Below are 18,762 nucleotides of genomic sequence, written 5' to 3'. Positions count from 1 at the left end.
GTCAACCACTACCCCAAGAGGTAAACACAGCAACACACAGTCACACACACACCGCAGTCAACCACTACCCCAGCCCCAGAGGTAAACACAGCAACACACACCGTCACAGTCAACCACTACCCCAGCCCCAAGAGGTAAACACACACACACACACAGCAACACACACACACACACTGCAGTCAACCACTACCCCAGCCCCAAGAGGTAAACACAGCACACACACACACACAGACCGCAGTCAACCACTACCCCAGCCCCAAGAGGTAAACACACACAGCAACACACACCGAAGTCAACCACTACCCCAGCCCCAAGAGGTAAACACAGCAACACACACACCGCAGTCAACCACTACCCCAGCCCCAAGAGGTAAACACAGCAACACACACACCGAAGTCAACCACCACCCCAGCCCCAAGAGGTAAACACAGCAACACACACACCGAAGTCAACCACTACCCCAGCCCCAAGAAGTAAACACAGCAACACACACACTGCAGTCAACCACTACCCCAGCCCCAAGAGGTAAACACAGCAACACACACACTGCAGTCAACCACTAACCCAGCCCCAAGAGGTAAACACAGCAACACACACACTGCAGTCAACCACTACCCCAGCCCCAAGAGGTAAACACAGCAACACACACACTCACCGTCACACACACTGCAGTCAACCACTACCCCAGCCCCAAGAGGTAAACACAGCAACACACACACCGAAGTCAACCACCACCCCAGCCCCAAGAGGTAAACACAGCAACACACACACCGAAGTCAACCACTACCCCAGCCCCAAGAGGTAAACACAGCAACACACACACCGAAGTCAACCACCACCCCAGCCCCAAGAGGTAAACACAGCAACACACACACCGAAGTCAACCACTACCCCAGCCCCAAGAGGTAAACACAGCAACACACACACCGCAGTCAACCACTACCCCAGCCCCAAGAGGTAAACACAGCAACACACACACCGCAGTCAACCACTACCCCAGCCCCAAGAGGTAAACACAGCAACACACACACCGCAGTCAACCACTACCCCAGCCCCAAGAGGTAAACACAGCAACACACACACCGAAGTCAACCACTACCCCAGCCCCAAGAGGTAAACACAGCAACACACACCGAAGTCAACCACCACCCCAGCCCCAAGAGGTAAACACAGCAACACACACACACCGTCACACACACCGCAGTCAACCACTACCCCAGCCCCAAGAGGTAAACACACAGCAATACACACCGAAGTCAACCACTACCCCAGCCCCAAGAGGTAAACACACACAGCAACACACACACCGAAGTCAACCACTACCCCAGCCCCAAGAGGTAAACACAGCAACACACACACCGAAGTCAACCACCACCCCAGCCCCAAGAGGTAAACACAGCAACACACACCGAAGTCAACCACCACCCCAGCCCCAAGAGGTAAACACAGCAACACACACACCGCAGTCAACCACCACCCCAGCCCCAAGAGGTAAACACAGCAACACACACACCGCAGTCAACCACTACCCCAGCCCCAAGAGGTAAACACAGCAACACACACACTGCAGTCAACCACTACCCCAGCCCCAAGAGGTAAACACAGCAACACACACACACAGTCAACCACTACCCCAGCCCCAAGAAGTAAACACAGCAACACACACACCGCAGTCAACCACCACCCCAGCCCCAAGAGGTAAACACAGCAACACACACACCGCAGTCAACCACTACCCCAGCCCCAAGAGGTAAACACAGCAACACACACACTGCAGTCAACCACTACCCCAGCCCCAAGAGGTAAACACAGCAACACACACACTGCAGTCAACCACTAACCCAGCCCCAAGAAGTAAACACAGCAACACACACACCGAAGTCAACCACTACCCCAGCCCCAAGAGGTAAACACAGCAACACACACACACACCGTCACACACACCGCAGTCAACCACTACCCCAGCCCCAAGAGGTAAACACAGCAACACACACACCGAAGTCAACCACCACCCCAGCCCCAAGAGGTAAACACAGCAACACACACACCGAAGTCAACCACTACCCCAGCCCCAAGAGGTAAACACAGCAACACACACACCGAAGTCAACCACCACCCCAGCCCCAAGAGGTAAACACAGCAACACACACACCGAAGTCAACCACTACCCCAGCCCCAAGAGGTAAACACAGCAACACACACACCGAAGTCAACCACCACCCCAGCCCCAAGAGGTAAACACAGCAACACACACACCGAAGTCAACCACTACCCCAGCCCCAAGATGTAAACACAGCAACACACACACCGAAGTCAACCACCACCCCAGCCCCAAGAGGTAAACACAGCAACACACACACCGAAGTCAACCACCACCCCAGCCCCAAGAGGTAAACACAGCAACACACACACTGCAGTCAACCACGACCCCAGCCCCAAGAGGTAAACACACACACACCGTTGTCTGATCTCCCCACATTATTTATAAGAGTATTGTTGTTGCATTTGTAGGTCTGATATAATGTTCCTCTTAGTCCAGTTAATGTTTCATAGGGAACATTGGATCTCTTCCATGTTGTTTAGTTTGACCCTTACTGACGTTACTGCACTATCATATATCCTGTATGTGCCAGGTGTTTCTCCTCCTATGATGATTTGAGTCTGAAGCGGAGGGTATCGTGTCCTCTCCTACGCTCCAAGTCCTTCACCTTTCCTACTTCAGAAGGTGAGTGTGTACACACACCAAGTCACTCTACAGCTTTCTAAGAAGGACAAGAGGCCTGCTCATGTAGCCTCTCACTTAAACACACCCTCCCCCTTTTCCTCTACCCTTCCTGTCTTCTACATCGCTGTTCTGTCCATCCTGTTGCTGCCCTATCACACCCATAGGAGCTGAAGCAGGACTAAAAGACTCAGAAAGCCTGACATGTCCTCCCTGTATAGAGGCCAGCTTCATTATCGACCGCATGACTAGATGCTCTCCCATCTGTGTCCATGCTGCTGAACAGTATGTCTGCTGTAAGGGTACTGGAGCCACACCCCACCATGAAGGAATAAAGACCTTAATTCAGACAGCCATGTTACATAATTCTCCTCTTTCCTCTCTTTCCCACTCTATTTATCACGTGTCCCTGGGCCAGAGTGCGTGTCCCTGGGCCAGAGTGCGTGTCCCTGGGCCAGAGTGCGTGTCCCTGGGCCAGAGTGCGTGTCCCTGGGCCAGAGTGCGTGTCCCTGGGCCAGAGTGCGTGTCCCTGGGCCAGAGTGCGTGTCCCTGGGCCAGAGTGCGTGTCCCTGGGCCAGAGTGCGTGTCCATATAGAGGCTGAACTGAAGGAGACTATAAATAGAACACAATGCTTTTGGCTGGCTCCTGTTACACCACTGCAAGTAGTAACAACAACTAGAGAACCCTACGTCACCCAGTGTACCTACTAGCTATAACCTCTTCAGAGGAGCTATAACCTTTTTTCTGGGCTGTAGTATGTCAGGGTGTGTAATACTATTTTAATAGTAAATCAGTAGTACTACTTGCAAGGTGGCGTCATGCTTGTAACGTGTGTTCCTGTGTGCCTGCCATCTCATCATTAACATGGCCCTGTTCTCTCCCTGTTCAGTAGGCCCTGACGACCTTTACATTGTTGAACCTTTAAGGTTCTCACCAGAGAAAAAGGTACAGTGTCTCCTCTCCGCCTGCTGTTGTATGGTGGCCCCAGCGGCCATCTTTGTTTGCTTATGGTTTCAGTGGAGTGGGGTGAACTTGCCCCCAGACTAAGGTCAGTTTAGCATCCTCACATCCTAATGGTTAAGAATACTGTAGGGTCTGGGGAGAGTTAAGCTGATCCTGGATCTCTGGTTATGGGCGATTTACGAACTTGTTAGATTAACCACTTCTCTGTTGACACAGGCCAGAAGCCCACTGTTAGGGGGACGATGTATGAGCAGGCACAGGGCAGGCTTGGGCAGTGGTTTGAAAGTTGTAACCCACCAATAGATGGCAATAAGCTGCGACCCATAACATGGCTTTGCTCCACTCATGTAGAGATGCTAAGGTTTGGCATTTAACTATCATTTTCTTCAGGCATGCTATTATGGCTGACCCTGTGAAACAACACAAACATCACTGGACCTATCCAGTGTGTGTGACAACAAAACATTATTATTATAATGCCATTCTAACCACAGTCCCTGCCCTTCCCTGTCCTGTCTGTAACCTCATACTGAATCAAAATGTCTCCTGTTCTCTATCTTTGAGAGCTTGGTATCTGTCCAGTTTGGTTGTAACCGTGCAGTGTGTCTGTCTGGTATAGATGTGGTTAACATGACTTAACATATTTATACATCTCTAAAGTTAGCCCTGTACTCTATCAATCTCTCCATCCTCTCTCTCTCTCTCCAGAAGAAACGATGTAAACTGAAGGCAGCATTATCAGCCCCCTCTTCTCCGATGGCTAACGGGGGACTCAAATGCAATGGTCTCCCCCACTCCCTGAATCCCCCTCCTCCTCTAGAAGACATGTCCTGTAAGGAGCTCCCCTTCCCATCAGAGAGTAGCAGCTGTAGCTCCTCCAGCCACTCTGAAGAGTCCTACATCAGCCGAGGCCATCCCCTCTCCTCCCCCCCAGGCCTGTGTAATGGCCACGCTGCCGTGCTCCTCCCATCCAACCTTCCCTCCCTCCCTCTCCCCTCCTCCCTTCCCTCCCTCCCTCTCCCCTCCTCCCTCCCCTCCCTCCCTCTCCCCTCCTCCCTCCCCCTCTCTCTTCCCTCTAAGAGGTCAGTGAAGCGTCGGCGGTCTCGTCAGGGAGATCTGCAGTTCTCCTCCAGACAGACAGGAGGCGCTGCTGTGAACGCTCTGCACAGCCTGCAGCAGCTGATCAAGGGAAACAAGGAGATCAGTGTGGGGACCATAAGAGCCACGGCAGTCACAGGACACGTCTGATCACACACACATGCACACTTCAGATTGACTCATATACACACACCCTGGTAGCAGACTTGGTTAGGGATGTGTGAAAGGGTGTGGTCTTGCCCCAAAATGGCCACATCTCTGAACCACATCTCCCATGAGCACCCTGCCCACAGTGGAACTCAAACACCATGATATTAGTCACCCTAGCAACAGCCATTCAGAGACCTCTCCACGGTCATGTGCCTTTCTGTCCACTCTAAAGCTTTCACTGATGTAAAAAAACACTGAAAGGATTGTTCTTTTTATGTTCGGAGCGAGACTAATGGTGGGGAGTGTTACTAGGAAACAGACATTAATTCAGCTGTTTCTACTGGACAAGCACATCAGACCTGGGCATCAGGGGCTTGTACTCCAGCCCTGTGCCCAGAGGAGAGGGGCTGAGTGGAGCTCTTACCCGGTTCCTTGTGAAAGTACAGTATGAAGCTGTAAGGATGAAATGTGTCGCAGTGAGAGAACTGTGCAGCAGGATTAGCTTCTTCTCCCTCTTTCCTCCTGTCCTCCATTTCCACATTCTGTTTATTTTCTGTGCATTGTTCAGTGCTAGCTAACACTACTGCAGTTGTTTGTATGGGACCAGGGTGTTAACCCTTCACACACAACAGGCCCTCTGTCTCCCTTTCTCAGGCAGTCTAACCTAATGCCATGCAACTAGCAGAGCTGAATGAAGATACATACCCAATGTGTGTGTGAGCATGCAAGCGTTCCTGTCTCTAGCCCATGTTTATCCAGCTCTGATACAAAGGAACAGGCTCTATACCTCTTGAACTCGTTAACCTAGCTATTCTCCAGTCAGACTTTGTGTGTGTGTGTGTGTGTGTGTGTGCTCGTTCGTTCGTTCGCACAGAGAGCCAGCCAAGAGGAAAGGGATCTTGTACTGTATAGACTGGTTGTTTTTGCACATTGTGACAGGTCAACAGAACCCAGTCAGTTAGGTTTTTATATTGAGCTGTATATGAGCCATGCTGAGAGCTGAATGTTGTGTGTTATTATAGTTGTTATTAGGAACAGTTTAGTCTGAAGATGTCGGTGTGTTCGAGCACACAAACACCCGCTGTTGGTAGAAGTTGCCTCTAGGATCTGCTTTCCTTCCCCCAATTCCTAATATTAACCATTCATATCAACAGTGTAATGCAACACTGACCTTTCGATCAGTGACACAGGGTAATGTCAGTCTTGCGAGCAGATCCCCTGAGGTCCTGTAGGGGATGCTGTGAGGCCACTTTTATTTATCTAGTTATTTATGTTCCAGCCTCAAAACAACCCTATCATGTAGCCCAGGGGAAATGCATGGTACATAGAATAATAATGATTGCAATTAAAACAAAGGTAGATGCATTTTACTATCGCATACTGTATGATTGTCACTGGCTGCCCGACACTAGTTCACCTATTGTGACCAATATTTGTTTTGGGTTTTCAAAGCTATACGGACAACAAGGTATCATCCACCTTTTGTCTCTGTAAAAGTGGTTTGATCATCTGGTGTTTGCAGAGTTGCCTCCACTGTCACACCTGCACACAACCCATGGTGTTAATTAGAAGCCTACCAGGGAACAGAGGGCTGGAACAGTCCCAATAACTGCTGGGGTCGTATACGAACCAGCTTCACCTCACAAGTTACTGTTATGGGAAGATGAAGTTAAAACAAATGTTTGAAGTCAATTTGTTTGTCTGTCTGTGCAAGGATGTGATTGGAATGGCAAGAGTCCATTTGAATAAGTTGCAGATGTGAAAAATCATCTGTGTACTATATATCTGTGCCAGTGGTTAGTATGCCAGTAGTTAGCTGGCCTCTGAGCTATGTTGGGTTGGTTGTTGACTGACTGAGAAAGAGACTGGGCCCACTGTATTCTACAAACTACACACACCACACTCCCTCTACAGACCAACCACCTAGGTCCCCTACTCCACACACTGACCTCTGACCCCTACACAGTTCAGGGTTCAGAAAGTGTGAAGAGCTCTCTTTTAGTGCATCTGTTTTAATTGAACCACTTCTGTTCCCATTACCAAGAACATCACCTTTAACTGGCCACCTGCTATCCTTACTAGCTTGTCATTCATTCATGTGTTTATTACTGTGCATTTACCCCACCTCGAATAAGGTAGTGGTTTTCAGAGGAGTCTGAAGGAACTTGTGAACTTAATAAAGGGAATGTTGGAAAAGGGTTTGGAACGCACTGTTTTATCTGATTACAAGTGTTCCACACCCAGTGAATCATGACCGACTTTGTTTTTCTACCCTTTTTGAATGTGTATGATATTATGTGTATGCATGCAAGAGTGTTTCTTTGTTTTCTTGATGTGTGTTTGTGAGAGACTCAGCGAAGCCCTAATTTAACACTCTCACTAGAGATTGGTACTCATGACCCCCAGGTCTCAGTGTGCACTTTGTTATTATTACTACCTTCATGCCTTTTGTTTTTCTACACTAAATGCTGTCTGTCAACTGCTTTGCTTCTCTCTTTCTGAGTATTCTGGGAAAGAGCTGCACAGTATTGTGGAACAGGAGCGACAGTAACTACAAAGATGTAGTACCATTAGAAACTGTGAATTTCTAAATAAAACATTGTCTTTCACTTGACTGGTTGGAGTCTGTATTCGTTTGTGACATTGCTCCAGGTAAAGGTTGCACAGATCTAGGATCAGTGGAGGTTTATTTATTCTCTACAGATTCCTGCTGTGTTGCGGAACTTCTCATCACCATCTTATGGTAGAACAGCACACACTGCAAAACAACACATGACCTGTTCAGATGTTAACCAACTCATGCTTTTACAAAATGAAAAGGCTTTTTGGTATGTAAATGAAACAATCCTACTTTTCTGACCCTGGTATTCTTTGGTTTTGGGCCAATACTAACCTTCATGAGCTGACTGGTGTATTTGTTTTTGTTCTGAGGGGCTGACAGAGCGGTTGTATCCCTCGACACTGTTCCACCGTTGGACTGGAGACCTCCGCTATACACAGAGGACGCAACCTGAGATTGGGGATGTGAGCAGAGTGCAAGAGGGAGAGCGGGGAAAATATATGATAAAACCGCATCTTCCTTAACTCTGTCAGTATAGTGTGTGTCCCTACCTCTCCCTCAGTCTCTGTCTACACAGCCACACCCTGCTCCGGTCCTGCCTCTCTCTGGCTGAGCTATGAGGGGTCCCTGCCTGCAGCTAGGGTCAGAGATAGTCAATAGACATTGTCACATTGAGCTGGGGCCAAGCTCCTGCAGTTTATGGGTCCAAAGAGAAAAGTATGACAAACCAAGGTTAGGGTTTGGATTGAACATTAGGCTAGGATTAGATGTATTTAGGGTTTGGATTGAACATTAGGCTAGGATTAGAGATGTATTTAGGGTTTGGATTGAACATTAGGCTAGGATTAGAGATGTATTTAGGGTTTGGATTGAACATTAGGCTAGGATTAGAGATGTATTTAGGGTTTGGATTGAACATTAGGCTAGGATTAGAGATGTATTTAGGGTTTGGATTGAACATTAGGCTAGGATTAGAGATGTATTTAGGGTTTGGATTGAACATTAGGCTAGGATTAGAGATGTATTTAGGGTTTGGATTGAACATTAGGCTAGGATTAGAGATGTATTTAGGGTTTGGATTGAACATTAGGCTAGGATTAGAGATGTATTTAGGGTTTGGATTGAACATTAGGCTAGGATTAGAGATGTATTTAGGGTTTGGATTGAACATGAGGCTAGGATTAGAGATGTATTTAGGGTTTGGATTGAACATGAGGCTAGGATTAGAGATGTATTTAGGGTTTGGATTGAACATTAGGCTAGGATTAGAGATGTATTTAGGGTTTGGATTGAACATGAGGCTAGGATTAGATGTATTTAGGGTTTGGATTGAACATTAGGCTAGGATTAGAGATGTATTTAGGGTTTGGATTGAACATGAGGCTAGGATTAGAGATGTATTTAGGGTTTGGATTGAACATTAGGCTAGGATTAGAGATGTATTTAGGGTTTGGATTGAACATGAGGCTAGGATTAGAGATGTATTTAGGGTTTGGATTGAACATGAGGCTAGGATTAGAGATGTATTTAGGGTTTGGATTGAACATGAGGCTAGGATTAGAGATGTATTTAGGGTTTGGATTGAACATTAGGCTAGGATTAGAGATGTATTTAGGGTTTGGATTGAACATGAGGCTAGGATTAGAGATGTACTTAGGGTTTGGATTTAACATTAGGCTAGGATTAGAGATGTATTTAGGGTTTGGATTTAACATTAGGCTAGGATTAGAGATGTATTTAGGGTTTGGATTGAACATTAGGCTAGGATTAGAGATGTATTTAGGGTTTGGATTGAACATTAGGCTAGGATTAGAGATGTATTTAGGGTTTGGATTGAACATTAGGCTAGGATTAGATGTATTTAGGGTTTGGATTGGACATGAGGCTAGGATTAGAGATGTATTTAGGGTTTGAATATAGGACTAGGATTAGAGATGTTTTCGGGTTTGGGTTGAATATAGGACTAGGATTAGAGATGGGTTTGGATTGAACATGAGGCTAGGATTGGAGATGTATTTAGGGTTTGGATTGAACATTAGGCTAGGATTAGAGATGTATTTAGGGTTTGGATTGAACATTAGGCTAGGATTAGAGATGTATTTAGGGTTTGGATTGAACATTAGGCTAGGATTAGATGTATTTAGGGTTTGGATTTAACATTAGGCTAGGATTAGATGTATTTAGGGTTTGGATTGAACATTAGGCTAGGATTAGAGATGTATTTAGGGTTTGGATTGAACATTAGGCTAGGATTAGAGATGTATTTAGGGTTTGGATTGAACATTAGGCTAGGATTAGATGTATTTAGGGTTTGGATTGAACATGAGGCTAGGATTAGAGATGTATTTAGGGTTTGGATTTAACATTAGGCTAGGATTAGAGATGTATTTAGGGTTTGGATTGAACATTAGGCTAGGATTAGAGATGTATTTAGGGTTTGGATTGAACATGAGGCTAGGATTAGATGTATTTAGGGTTTGGATTGAACATTAGGCTAGGATTAGAGATGTATTTAGGGTTTGGATTGAACATTAGGCTAGGATTAGATGTATTTAGGGTTTGGATTGGACATGAGGCTAGGATTAGAGATGTATTTAGGGTTTGAATATAGGACTAGGATTAGAGATGTATTTCGGGTTTGGGTTGAATATAGGACTAGGATTAGAGATGTATTTAGGGTTTGGGTTGAACTGGAATGTGGACATGAAGCAAGTTTTAGGATAACCTCAACCATAATCCTAACTGTACCCCCACCCAAAAGGCTCTCCAATTCCTAATTTAACCCCTGCTCATAGGACTTAACATTAAAGCCTGTCTGTAGTCCCTAACTCTGTAATCCAAACAATGAATTTAACTAGCCCTAATCCCCTCATCCTATGCTTACCGTGGTTGGTGTGGTTGGTTCTGTCCCTCTGCTTGTCCGGATGCTGCAGAGGAGAGGTCTGGGTTATTAGTACAGGAGCCAGACCCATCAGGTGGGGAGCGTAGGGCCAGGGTTTATTCCTCTGGACTTGGTATTGACTATGGACAGATACAGGCATCTCTAGGACGTGTGTTATTACCTGTTGATAGACAGGGCAGTCTGCTGGTAGATCTTCCCCAGAATGGTGGAGGAGGGACCACACATGTTCACCATAGACACCTGTACACAGACATCAATAGTTATGAAACCAGTTAATGATTTTTCGGGAGTTTTAACTTTTGTTTTATTTGTCTCTTGTTGCTGGACTGAATCTACAAAATATGAAACCCCTTCAAGCTTGTTTAATATTTAACATTTTCAGGACCTCACTTCCGGGTAGTGGAAGGATGAGATTTTAGGAGCGACAGTGTTCTTGTTACAGCTCAACGAGTGACAATCCAGCTCATGGTCAAAGACCGTACAGTATGTAAATAAAATGAAGGTTGAAAAAAGGTTCAGAGGAGCCCCGCTTGAAACACAGCCCCCGAGGTAAGACATTAGACAAGCCCCAAAAGGGCGTGGCGAATAATGGTGATTGATAAGGTTAACAATATGGATGTTATTATCGCCTACAAGTGTGATGGATTTCTACTGGAGAAGTTTTTGCTGGGGGGGGTGTAGATCAGGGTTTCCCAAACTCAGTCCTGCCTCCCTCCCCCGGAGCACATTTTGGTTTTTGCCCTAGCACTGATTCAAATAACTCCTCAAGCTTTGATTATTTGAATGTGTAGTGCTAGGACAAAAACATGCACCCAGGGGGCCCGGGGCCCAGGACTGAGTTTGGGAAACACTGCTCTAGAAAGATTTCCCTGTTGTCTTGAATGCACTGAAGTCAGAAATATCTAAGTTCCCAGTTTTGTTTGAGGCACCAGTCCTTCGCAGGTCGAATCTGGAAATCCCTTTTTACTGAAATAATGTGTAGTTATAACAGAAATGTAACATGGTCTCTGGGATCTTTTCAGGATGGTTCTGTTGTTGAATGATTACTGAGGAATAATAGCGCTAACAACCACAATCAGCTTTCAAGACAAACCTGGCAGTGCTTGTCATACATTTTTATGCGATAATGTTGTGCTCTGAAACTATAGTACCAATTTGACTACCCATGTCTCTGTATGATGTGTGTGAGAAGGATGTGGTGCTGGGTGGGGCAGTATAGGGAATATACTAGTTGTGGTCTATGGGATTAATCTTTTGCCTATAGTTATTTTTTATATTTATTATTATAATAATTTTTTTACCTTTTAACTAGGCAAGTCAGTGAAGAATAAATTCTTATTTTCAATGACGGCCGAGGTTAACTGCCTTGTTCAGGGGCAGAACGACAGACACATAACAAGATTGTGTTTGTCCATTATGGAGCAGACAGTGGGTCGGGGGTGGCCCCAGGTAGTGTCCTGGAGGAAGGTGCTATGGGATCGCCATTCTTTCCCTGATAACTACGTGGACCACCGATTCATGGAGGAGCTCAGGAGCAACGAGGGTCTCCACCTATATTGCTGCTGTGGTGCGGGAGGCAGGACTGATGGCACAACATCTCCTTTGTGGCTCTGTTCCTCACTTGCTGGTTGTACATGGAGCAGATACTGTACACAAATTACAGCTCTAATGACCACCTATTCTCCACATAGCGCACTAACGACCAGAACAATATAGTGTAAGTCACATATCTAGGGTTGTAGTCAAAAGTTGTGCACAAGAATAGGAAATAGGTTATGATTTAGTTTTATACTCCTCTACCACATTAGGACATGTCTCAAGTCTAAACCCTATCTTTTTGCTCTCCACCCTGCTGTGGAGCGGCCTGCTCTGTGCCCTGCTTGGCTACTGACTCTACCAAGCACTGGCTCCACGGGAGAATTCAGACAGCCACCAGTGTACACGTTGGTCTGACGTGAAGAGTGCCTCCATCTTCACCTTCGGGTTCTCTCCTGTCCTCAGGACGTTAAGAGTCCGTCAATACAGACACGGTTACGCCATGACAGCCTTGATGCTGGTGGCCTTCCCCTACACCCAGCCCACTACCCCTCTCTCAATGCTGCCCTGTTCGCCTCAATCTGCCTGGCCTCTCCCTTCCCCACCTCTTGGGGCCTGGACTCCTCTCCCTCCTCCCTTCATACCTTCAGCATGCTCTGCTGGGCCCAGTTGATCAAACTGCAGAGTGACATGGATAACATACTGGGATGAGGCCGAGACACGAGAGGACCTGACTCACTTTCTACACTGATGGGGAAAGATCAGGGGGAGAGGACTGGTGGGGCAAGCCACACACACCCCCTAATCCACCGAGGAGGGTTAGCCAATGTTGTCATCCTCAAATACCAGACTGGTAGAATGATTGGCATCCTGAAAACACTTCAGAGAGAAATATGTTGCTCCTATTTTAGCAGAACAAGGAGGGTTTCTCATCTAGAACTAATCATGTTCTTTGCTCAGATTCCAGCACTAGGAAAGGACATTGTTGTTAATTTATTCATTGTACAAAAATTTAAAAAATGTCTAAACATGTGTGTCTAGTAACCAAGGGCTCTGAAGCGTGATAAATTGCAAACATGTTTAATTAAGTAGGAAATATTCAACCTATAATGATTAACATTTTTGTAGTACTGTCAGGTTTTTTAAATGCAGCTTTGTTATAATAAAAGTTGTTTTTATTATACATCATATAGGTTAGTGACAATTAATTATTCAGAATAGGGCAAACTTTCAAAGGTTTCATGAACTCATAAAAACGTGAGTATGTGTGATGAATTTATTCAGTGGATAGTGTTACTGTTGACTGTGGTTAGACGAGATTGGAAAGGAGACCTGATACTGCCTGTAGACAAGAGCAGTTGCCCAACTCCGGTCCTTGAATACCCCCAACAGCACATATTTGTTGTAGCCCTGGACAAAAACACCTGATTCAACTAGTCAATGGCTTGATGATTAGTTGACAAGTAGAATCAGGTGTGCTTGTCTGGTGCCACAACCAAAAATATGTACTGTTAGTGCATTAGTCGGGTACACTAAACTACGTGTATGGAGTACCGTACTAAATCCACTTGATGTCAGCCGTAGGCCTACCTTCACGTCGCCTTTCCCGGGCCTGACGCGGTTGGTTCTCGGTTTTGTCCCGGGCTGTGGTCGTTCCTGTGGCTCCATGGTGAGTTGTTTGATCCTCGACTGAGTTCAGCCGGGGATAGTGTCTCTCACCCCCCACGAGACCACTGAGACAAGGCCAGAATGGTTTTGTCTGGTTTTCACACGAATGTCGTAACAATAGAAGTTAATGATGCTACATTCGCGCACCGACGACATCGAATTCAACACGACCACCAGGCACATAAAACTAGGTCGAAGAAATACTAATACTATGAAATTATCTTCAACCTAGACATAAGGCAATGTAACAACGTGTAGAAAGCACTATTTGCCTAATTAAAGGGTGACATATCATTTCTGTATGGCTTATTATACTAATAGAAGCGTGGCTGGGAGTCTGTCCCTCTCTTTGACGCGATGATTGGAATTATCCAATCTGTTAATATTTATGGGTCTATCAAATAATACAAATCTTCAAGTAAAATGTCCACAACATTGTAGAAAATTAAAACCCTGTTTATTTAAAACCATAGAAACAGTGGTGTATTGTTTTTGTGTATTTACACAAAGCTCACACATGGTAACACACATTCCAGCATTTGTAGAACCATATGTGGAGAAGGGAGGGGAGGGGAGTGAAGGAGAAAGAGGGGAGGGGAAGGGAGTGAAGGAGAAAGAGGGGAAGGGAAGGGAGTGAAGGAGAAAGAGGGGAGGGACAGAAGGAGAAAGAGGGGAGGGACGGAAGGAGAAAGAGGGGAGGGACGGAAGGAGAAAGAGGGGAGGGAGGGGACGGAAGGAGGAAGGAAGGAGAAAGAGGGGAGGGACGGAAGGAAGGAAGGAGAAAGAGGGGGGAGGGAAGGAAGGAAGGAAGGAGAAGGAGGAGGGGAGGGACGGAAGGAAGGAAGGAGAAAGAGGGGAGGGACGGAAGGAAGGAAGGAGAAAGAAGGAGAAAGAGGGAGGGACGGAAGGAAGGAAGGAGAAAGAGGGGAGGGACGGAAGGAGAAAGAGGGGAGGGACGGAAGGAGAAAGAGGGGGACGGAGGGACGGAAGGAGAAAGAGGGGAGGGACGGAAGGAAGGAAGGAGAAAGGGAGGGAAGGAAGGAAGGAGAAGGAGAAAGGAGAAAGAGGAGGGACGGAAGGAAGGAAGGAGAAAGAGGGGAGGGACGGAAGGAAGGAAGGAGAAAGAGGGGAGGGACGGAAGGAAGGAAGGAGAAAGAGGGGAGGGACGGAAGGAGAAAGAGGGGAGGGACGGAAGGAAGGAAGGAGAAAGAGGGGAGGGACGGAAGGAAGGAAGGAGAAAGAGGGGAGGGACGGAAGGAGAAAGAGGGGAGGGACGGAAGGAAGGAAGGAGAAAGAGGGGAGGGACGGAAGGAAGGAAGGAGAAAGAGGGGAGGGACGGAAGGAAGGAAGGAGAAAGAGGGGAGGGACGGAAGGAAGGAAGGAGAAAGAGGGGAGGGACGGAAGGAAGGAAGGAGAAAGAGGGGAGGGACGGAAGGAAGGAAGGAGAAAGAGGGGAGGGACGGAAGGAAGGAGAAAGAGGGGAGGGACGGAAGGAGAAAGAGGGGAGGGACGGATGGAAGGAAGGAGAAAGAGGGGAGGGACGGAAGGAAGGAGAAAGAGGGGAGGGACGGAAGGAAGGAGAAAGAGGGGAGGGAGGGAGGGAAGGAAGGAAAGAGGGGAAGGAGAGCCAGCACACTATTACAGATTAGACAGCTCATTGACAAGTTCTGGATAAGAGTCTCCAGCAAAATGGTAGATTGATATGAGTTTAGAATGGGTAGAAATGATCAATATGGCAATGGATTCAACTTGCCCTCTAATAGACTAGTAGAAATAGTCACCACATTGATTACACCTATCCAATCATTTCAGATCTTTGCAAGTGTCTGGGAGGTAGGGGATAGGAGAAGTGCCTCAGGGTTCTGGGATATGGGTGCATTTGGGATTTGGAAAAGAAGTTAAAAAAAGGCATTACAAAAAAAGTAGTAATATAATCCATCTGATTGACAGACTGTATGATGTAGTTGTCCTATAAGAGGCATTGTTGTGTTGTGGGGAGGGGTCAGTGCAATGGTTTCGTGGGGACAGCTGGGGGGTGCCTCCTGGAAAGGGACAGAGAAGAGAGACCATTACTGAACTAGCCTGTGCCCCAACAACCAAATGTTCAGCGTGACTGCCGCTTTTGGACGTTAACAAGGCGACACTCCATCTTAACTCCTCCTCCACATTTACTGGATTGGTTGAACAGTACAGAAGAGAACCTCCCAACATTTTTTTTATTACATTTTTTTTCCATCAAGACCAGTATGTAGGGGGATCTTGTTTCAGGCATTTCTACGCCTACTACAGGACACACACGACATTACATACATCATACACATGTAGTACGTATTTAAAGTATTAGAGTACTCTACAATTCATACAAAGTTTTTATTTTAGTATTAAAATAAAATAATACACTATAGATCTCCTAAAGCAAACAGTGTGCCCTCAGGAGGAAAGTCCTGTTGAGAAATCAGTGAGCATTCCTGCTAGTGCTGACCAGGAAAGATCCCTGTGGAGACAAAGGAATCTTTTGGTGTGTGTGTGTGTGTGTGTACTGGTAGAGTGTTCCTGTGATGTGAAATAGGAGAAAAGGGCTTGTAATTTTCCTGGGATAGAGGTAGAGAAAAAGAGAGGGAGAGTTATGGAGTGAGTTTAGGGAGGGGCTTGAGAGGGATGATGGGTGAGGCCCAAAATAACTGTGGAGAGGAAATGAGGCAGAAAGAAAAAGAGCCGGGCCAAAAGCAGGGGAGGAATGAGAGCAGGGAAGAAGTGGAGGAGAGGGGAGAGAGATATTGCATGCGGAAAAATGGAAAGCAGTAAAACAAATCCATGCCAAGAGAAGTGAAGTTGTGAGAGAGAACGAATGTATACTGGGGTTGATGGGAAAGAGATGAGAAACACATTTTCCAGCTGACCCCCATCCAGTTCAAATAACCTCTGCAGCCCAATGTTTGGCTCTGCACGCGCAGAGAATTCCAACAAATAGCTAATGAATAAAATAACATCATCACCATGGTTACCTGGGTACATTAGGGGGGGGTCTGATGAGTCCGGTGGGTGGAGACTGGGTGGTATCAGCGTGATTGCTGATTGGTCCATGGGGTGCGGCGCGGGAGGGGACTGGTGGGGCCATGGGGGCGGGGCCTCTGGTGGAGGGCAAGGCTCTAGGAGCAGCGGCTATACGCTTAGAAGCTATAGCTGTAGGACTGGGAGACCTCGAGGAGAATGGGGTTAGAGTTATGGTGTGCGCTTGCGTGCGTGCGTGCGCGTGCGTGCACGTGTGTGCGCATGCATTCATATGTACACACGTGCGTGTGTGTGTTACCTGCAGCTGGTCCCAGGGGCTCCATGCAGCCAGGAGGAGTCGACAGGAGGAGGTAGAGGAGTAGAGGAGGTGGAGGTAGAGATGTCTCCTATGATGGCCAGAGCCTCTTTCAGGGCAGAGTGAGTCCTCAGCACCTCCTCTCTCCTCTGCTCCTGTTCTGGAGACTCATCCATCAACACACACTTCTCTGCTAGAGAGTAGAGCTGCACCAGGAGATCACTACCAATATACAACTTCACCTGGGGAGGAGAGAGGGAAAAGGAGGAGAGAGGGATGGAGGCACCACACAAAGCCATGGTTGTCTAAACATGTTTGTATATCTGTATCACAACCGTTGTGTCATATGTTGTACAACCTGAGAGTGTACTAGTCTTATAGATCAGATTGCTAGGATAACAATATGGTTCTGTCCAGGTGTTATGAGATGTGATAAAGATGGTCTGGAACGCCCCCAGAAAGACAGACAGTCTTACGTTATTGATCATGAGGTGCATGATAGTCTTGGGCATGAGGTCTCTGATGGCTTTGTAAACGATGTTCATGTAGGAGTCCACCAGGTTCCGTATGGTCTCTACCTGACGCTCCAACTGAGGGTCCATAGAGAAACTATCACTAGAACCACTACACTCCCCATCCACCTGGTAAGAGGGAGAGGGAGGGATGGATGGTTGGAGAGAGAGAAGGGGATGGCGAGAGGGAGGGAAAAGAGTGGGGGAGAGAGGTGGCTGTTAGTGGTGTAATTTGTCATGGCTGCTGTAAGGTACAGTATATTGCCTTGGCAACATGGAAAGTTCCTTAACCTAATAAAGCTTTTTTGAATTGAATTGATGGACAAAAATGAGTGGGAGAAGAGAAAAGACAGGGGAGATGATGGAAAGGAGACAAGGCGAGGGGGTTAGAGAAGAGAGAAGGGGCAAGGAGACAAGGGGAGGGGGTTAGAGAAGGGGCAAGGAGACAAGGGGAGGGGGTTAGAGAAGAGAGAAGGGGCAAGGAGACAAGGGGGGTTAGAGAAGAGCGAAGGAGGGGCAAGGAGACAAGGGGAGGGGGTTAGAGAAGGGGCAAGGAGACAAGGGGAGGGGTTAGAGAAGGGGTAAGGAGACAAGGGGGGTTAGAGAAGAGAGAAGGGGCAAGGAGACAAGGGGAGGGGGTTAGAGAAGGGGCAAGGAGACAAGGGGAGGGGTTAGAGAAGGGAAAGGAGACAAGGGGAGGGGTTAGAGAAGAGAGAAGGGGCAAGGAGACAAGGGGGGTGAGAGAAGAGAGAAGGGGAAAGGAGAGATGGGGGAGGGGTTAGAGAAGGGGAAAGGAGACAAGGGGAGGGGTTAGAGAAGAGAGAAGGGGCAAGGAGACAAGGGGAGGGGGTTAGAGAAGGGGCAAGGAGACAAGGGGAGGGGGTTAGAGAAGGGGAAAGGAGACAAGGGGAGGGGGTTAGAGAAGAGAGAAGGGGCAAGGAGACAAGGGGAGGGGTTAGAGAAGAGAGAAGGGGAAAGGAGAGATGGGGAAGGGGTTAGAGAAGGGGCAAGGAGACAAGGGGAGGGGGTTAGAGAAGAGAGAAGGGGCAAGGAAACAAGGGGAGGGGGTTAGAGAAGGGGCAAGGAGACAAGGGGAAGGGGTTAGAGGAGGGGAAATGAGACAAGGGGAAGGGGTTAGAGGAGGGGAAATGAGACAAGGGGAGGGGGTTAGAGAAGGGGAAAGGAGACTAGGGGAGGGGGTTAGAGAAGAGAGAAGGGGAAAGGAGACAATGGGAAGGGGTTAGAGAAGGGGAAAGGAGACAATGGGAGGGGAGGGGGTTAGATAAGGGGAAAGGAGACAAGGGGAGGGGGCTAGAGAAGAGAGAAGGGGAAAGGAGACAAGG

General features: G+C 47.3%; 2 protein-coding genes and 1 long non-coding RNA gene across 9 annotated transcripts in view; 2 read left to right on the top strand and 1 right to left on the bottom strand.

The window, feature by feature from the left end:
- LOC118372634 (SUN domain-containing ossification factor-like) overlaps nt 1–7,548 on the top strand; it is a 73,650-nt gene extending 66,102 nt beyond the window's left edge. Inside the window, 3 exon segments of the mRNA XM_052459010.1 lie at nt 2,634–2,725; nt 3,613–3,668; nt 4,395–7,548. Of these exon segments, the coding sequence (XP_052314970.1) occupies nt 2,634–2,725; nt 3,613–3,668; nt 4,395–4,934 (688 nt within the window). The 3' untranslated portion in view covers nt 4,935–7,548.
- On the top strand, nt 221–2,625 carry LOC127906600 (uncharacterized). 3 transcript variants are annotated; one of them, XR_008062016.1, is made up of 3 exons: nt 221–421; nt 1,338–1,389; nt 2,183–2,625. It is a non-coding gene; the product is annotated as an uncharacterized LOC127906600 (long non-coding RNA). The 3 variants fall into 3 exon arrangements; XR_008062033.1 differs by lacking the exons at nt 221–421; nt 1,338–1,389 and adding exons at nt 689–749; nt 1,699–1,750; XR_008062024.1 differs by lacking the exons at nt 221–421; nt 1,338–1,389 and adding exons at nt 689–749; nt 1,492–1,543.
- Nucleotides 7,549–15,186: 7,638 nt separating the features above from the next.
- Nucleotides 15,187–18,762, bottom strand: part of LOC118391989 (dynamin-2-like) — a 29,421-nt gene continuing 25,845 nt past the window's right edge. For 2 of the 5 annotated variants that reach the window (XM_052458961.1, XM_052458978.1), the window contains 4 exons: nt 17,384–17,548; nt 16,911–17,149; nt 16,606–16,800; nt 15,187–15,642 (listed from right to left, as the gene is read on the bottom strand). In XM_052458961.1, the coding sequence (XP_052314921.1) occupies nt 15,603–15,642; nt 16,606–16,800; nt 16,911–17,149; nt 17,384–17,548 (639 nt within the window). In that variant the 3' untranslated portion in view covers nt 15,187–15,602. Of the gene's footprint in view, nt 15,643–16,605; nt 16,801–16,910; nt 17,150–17,383; nt 17,549–18,762 lie in introns of those variants that run through there. The other 3 variants (XM_052458967.1, XM_052458989.1, XR_008062012.1) reach the window with 3 other exon arrangements.

This window comes from Oncorhynchus keta, chromosome 1 (genome assembly GCF_023373465.1).
Source record: "Oncorhynchus keta strain PuntledgeMale-10-30-2019 chromosome 1, Oket_V2, whole genome shotgun sequence".
In the NCBI taxonomy this organism is placed as follows: Eukaryota; Metazoa; Chordata; class Actinopteri; order Salmoniformes; family Salmonidae; genus Oncorhynchus; species Oncorhynchus keta.
This window is presented reverse-complemented; position numbering and strand designations above follow the sequence as displayed.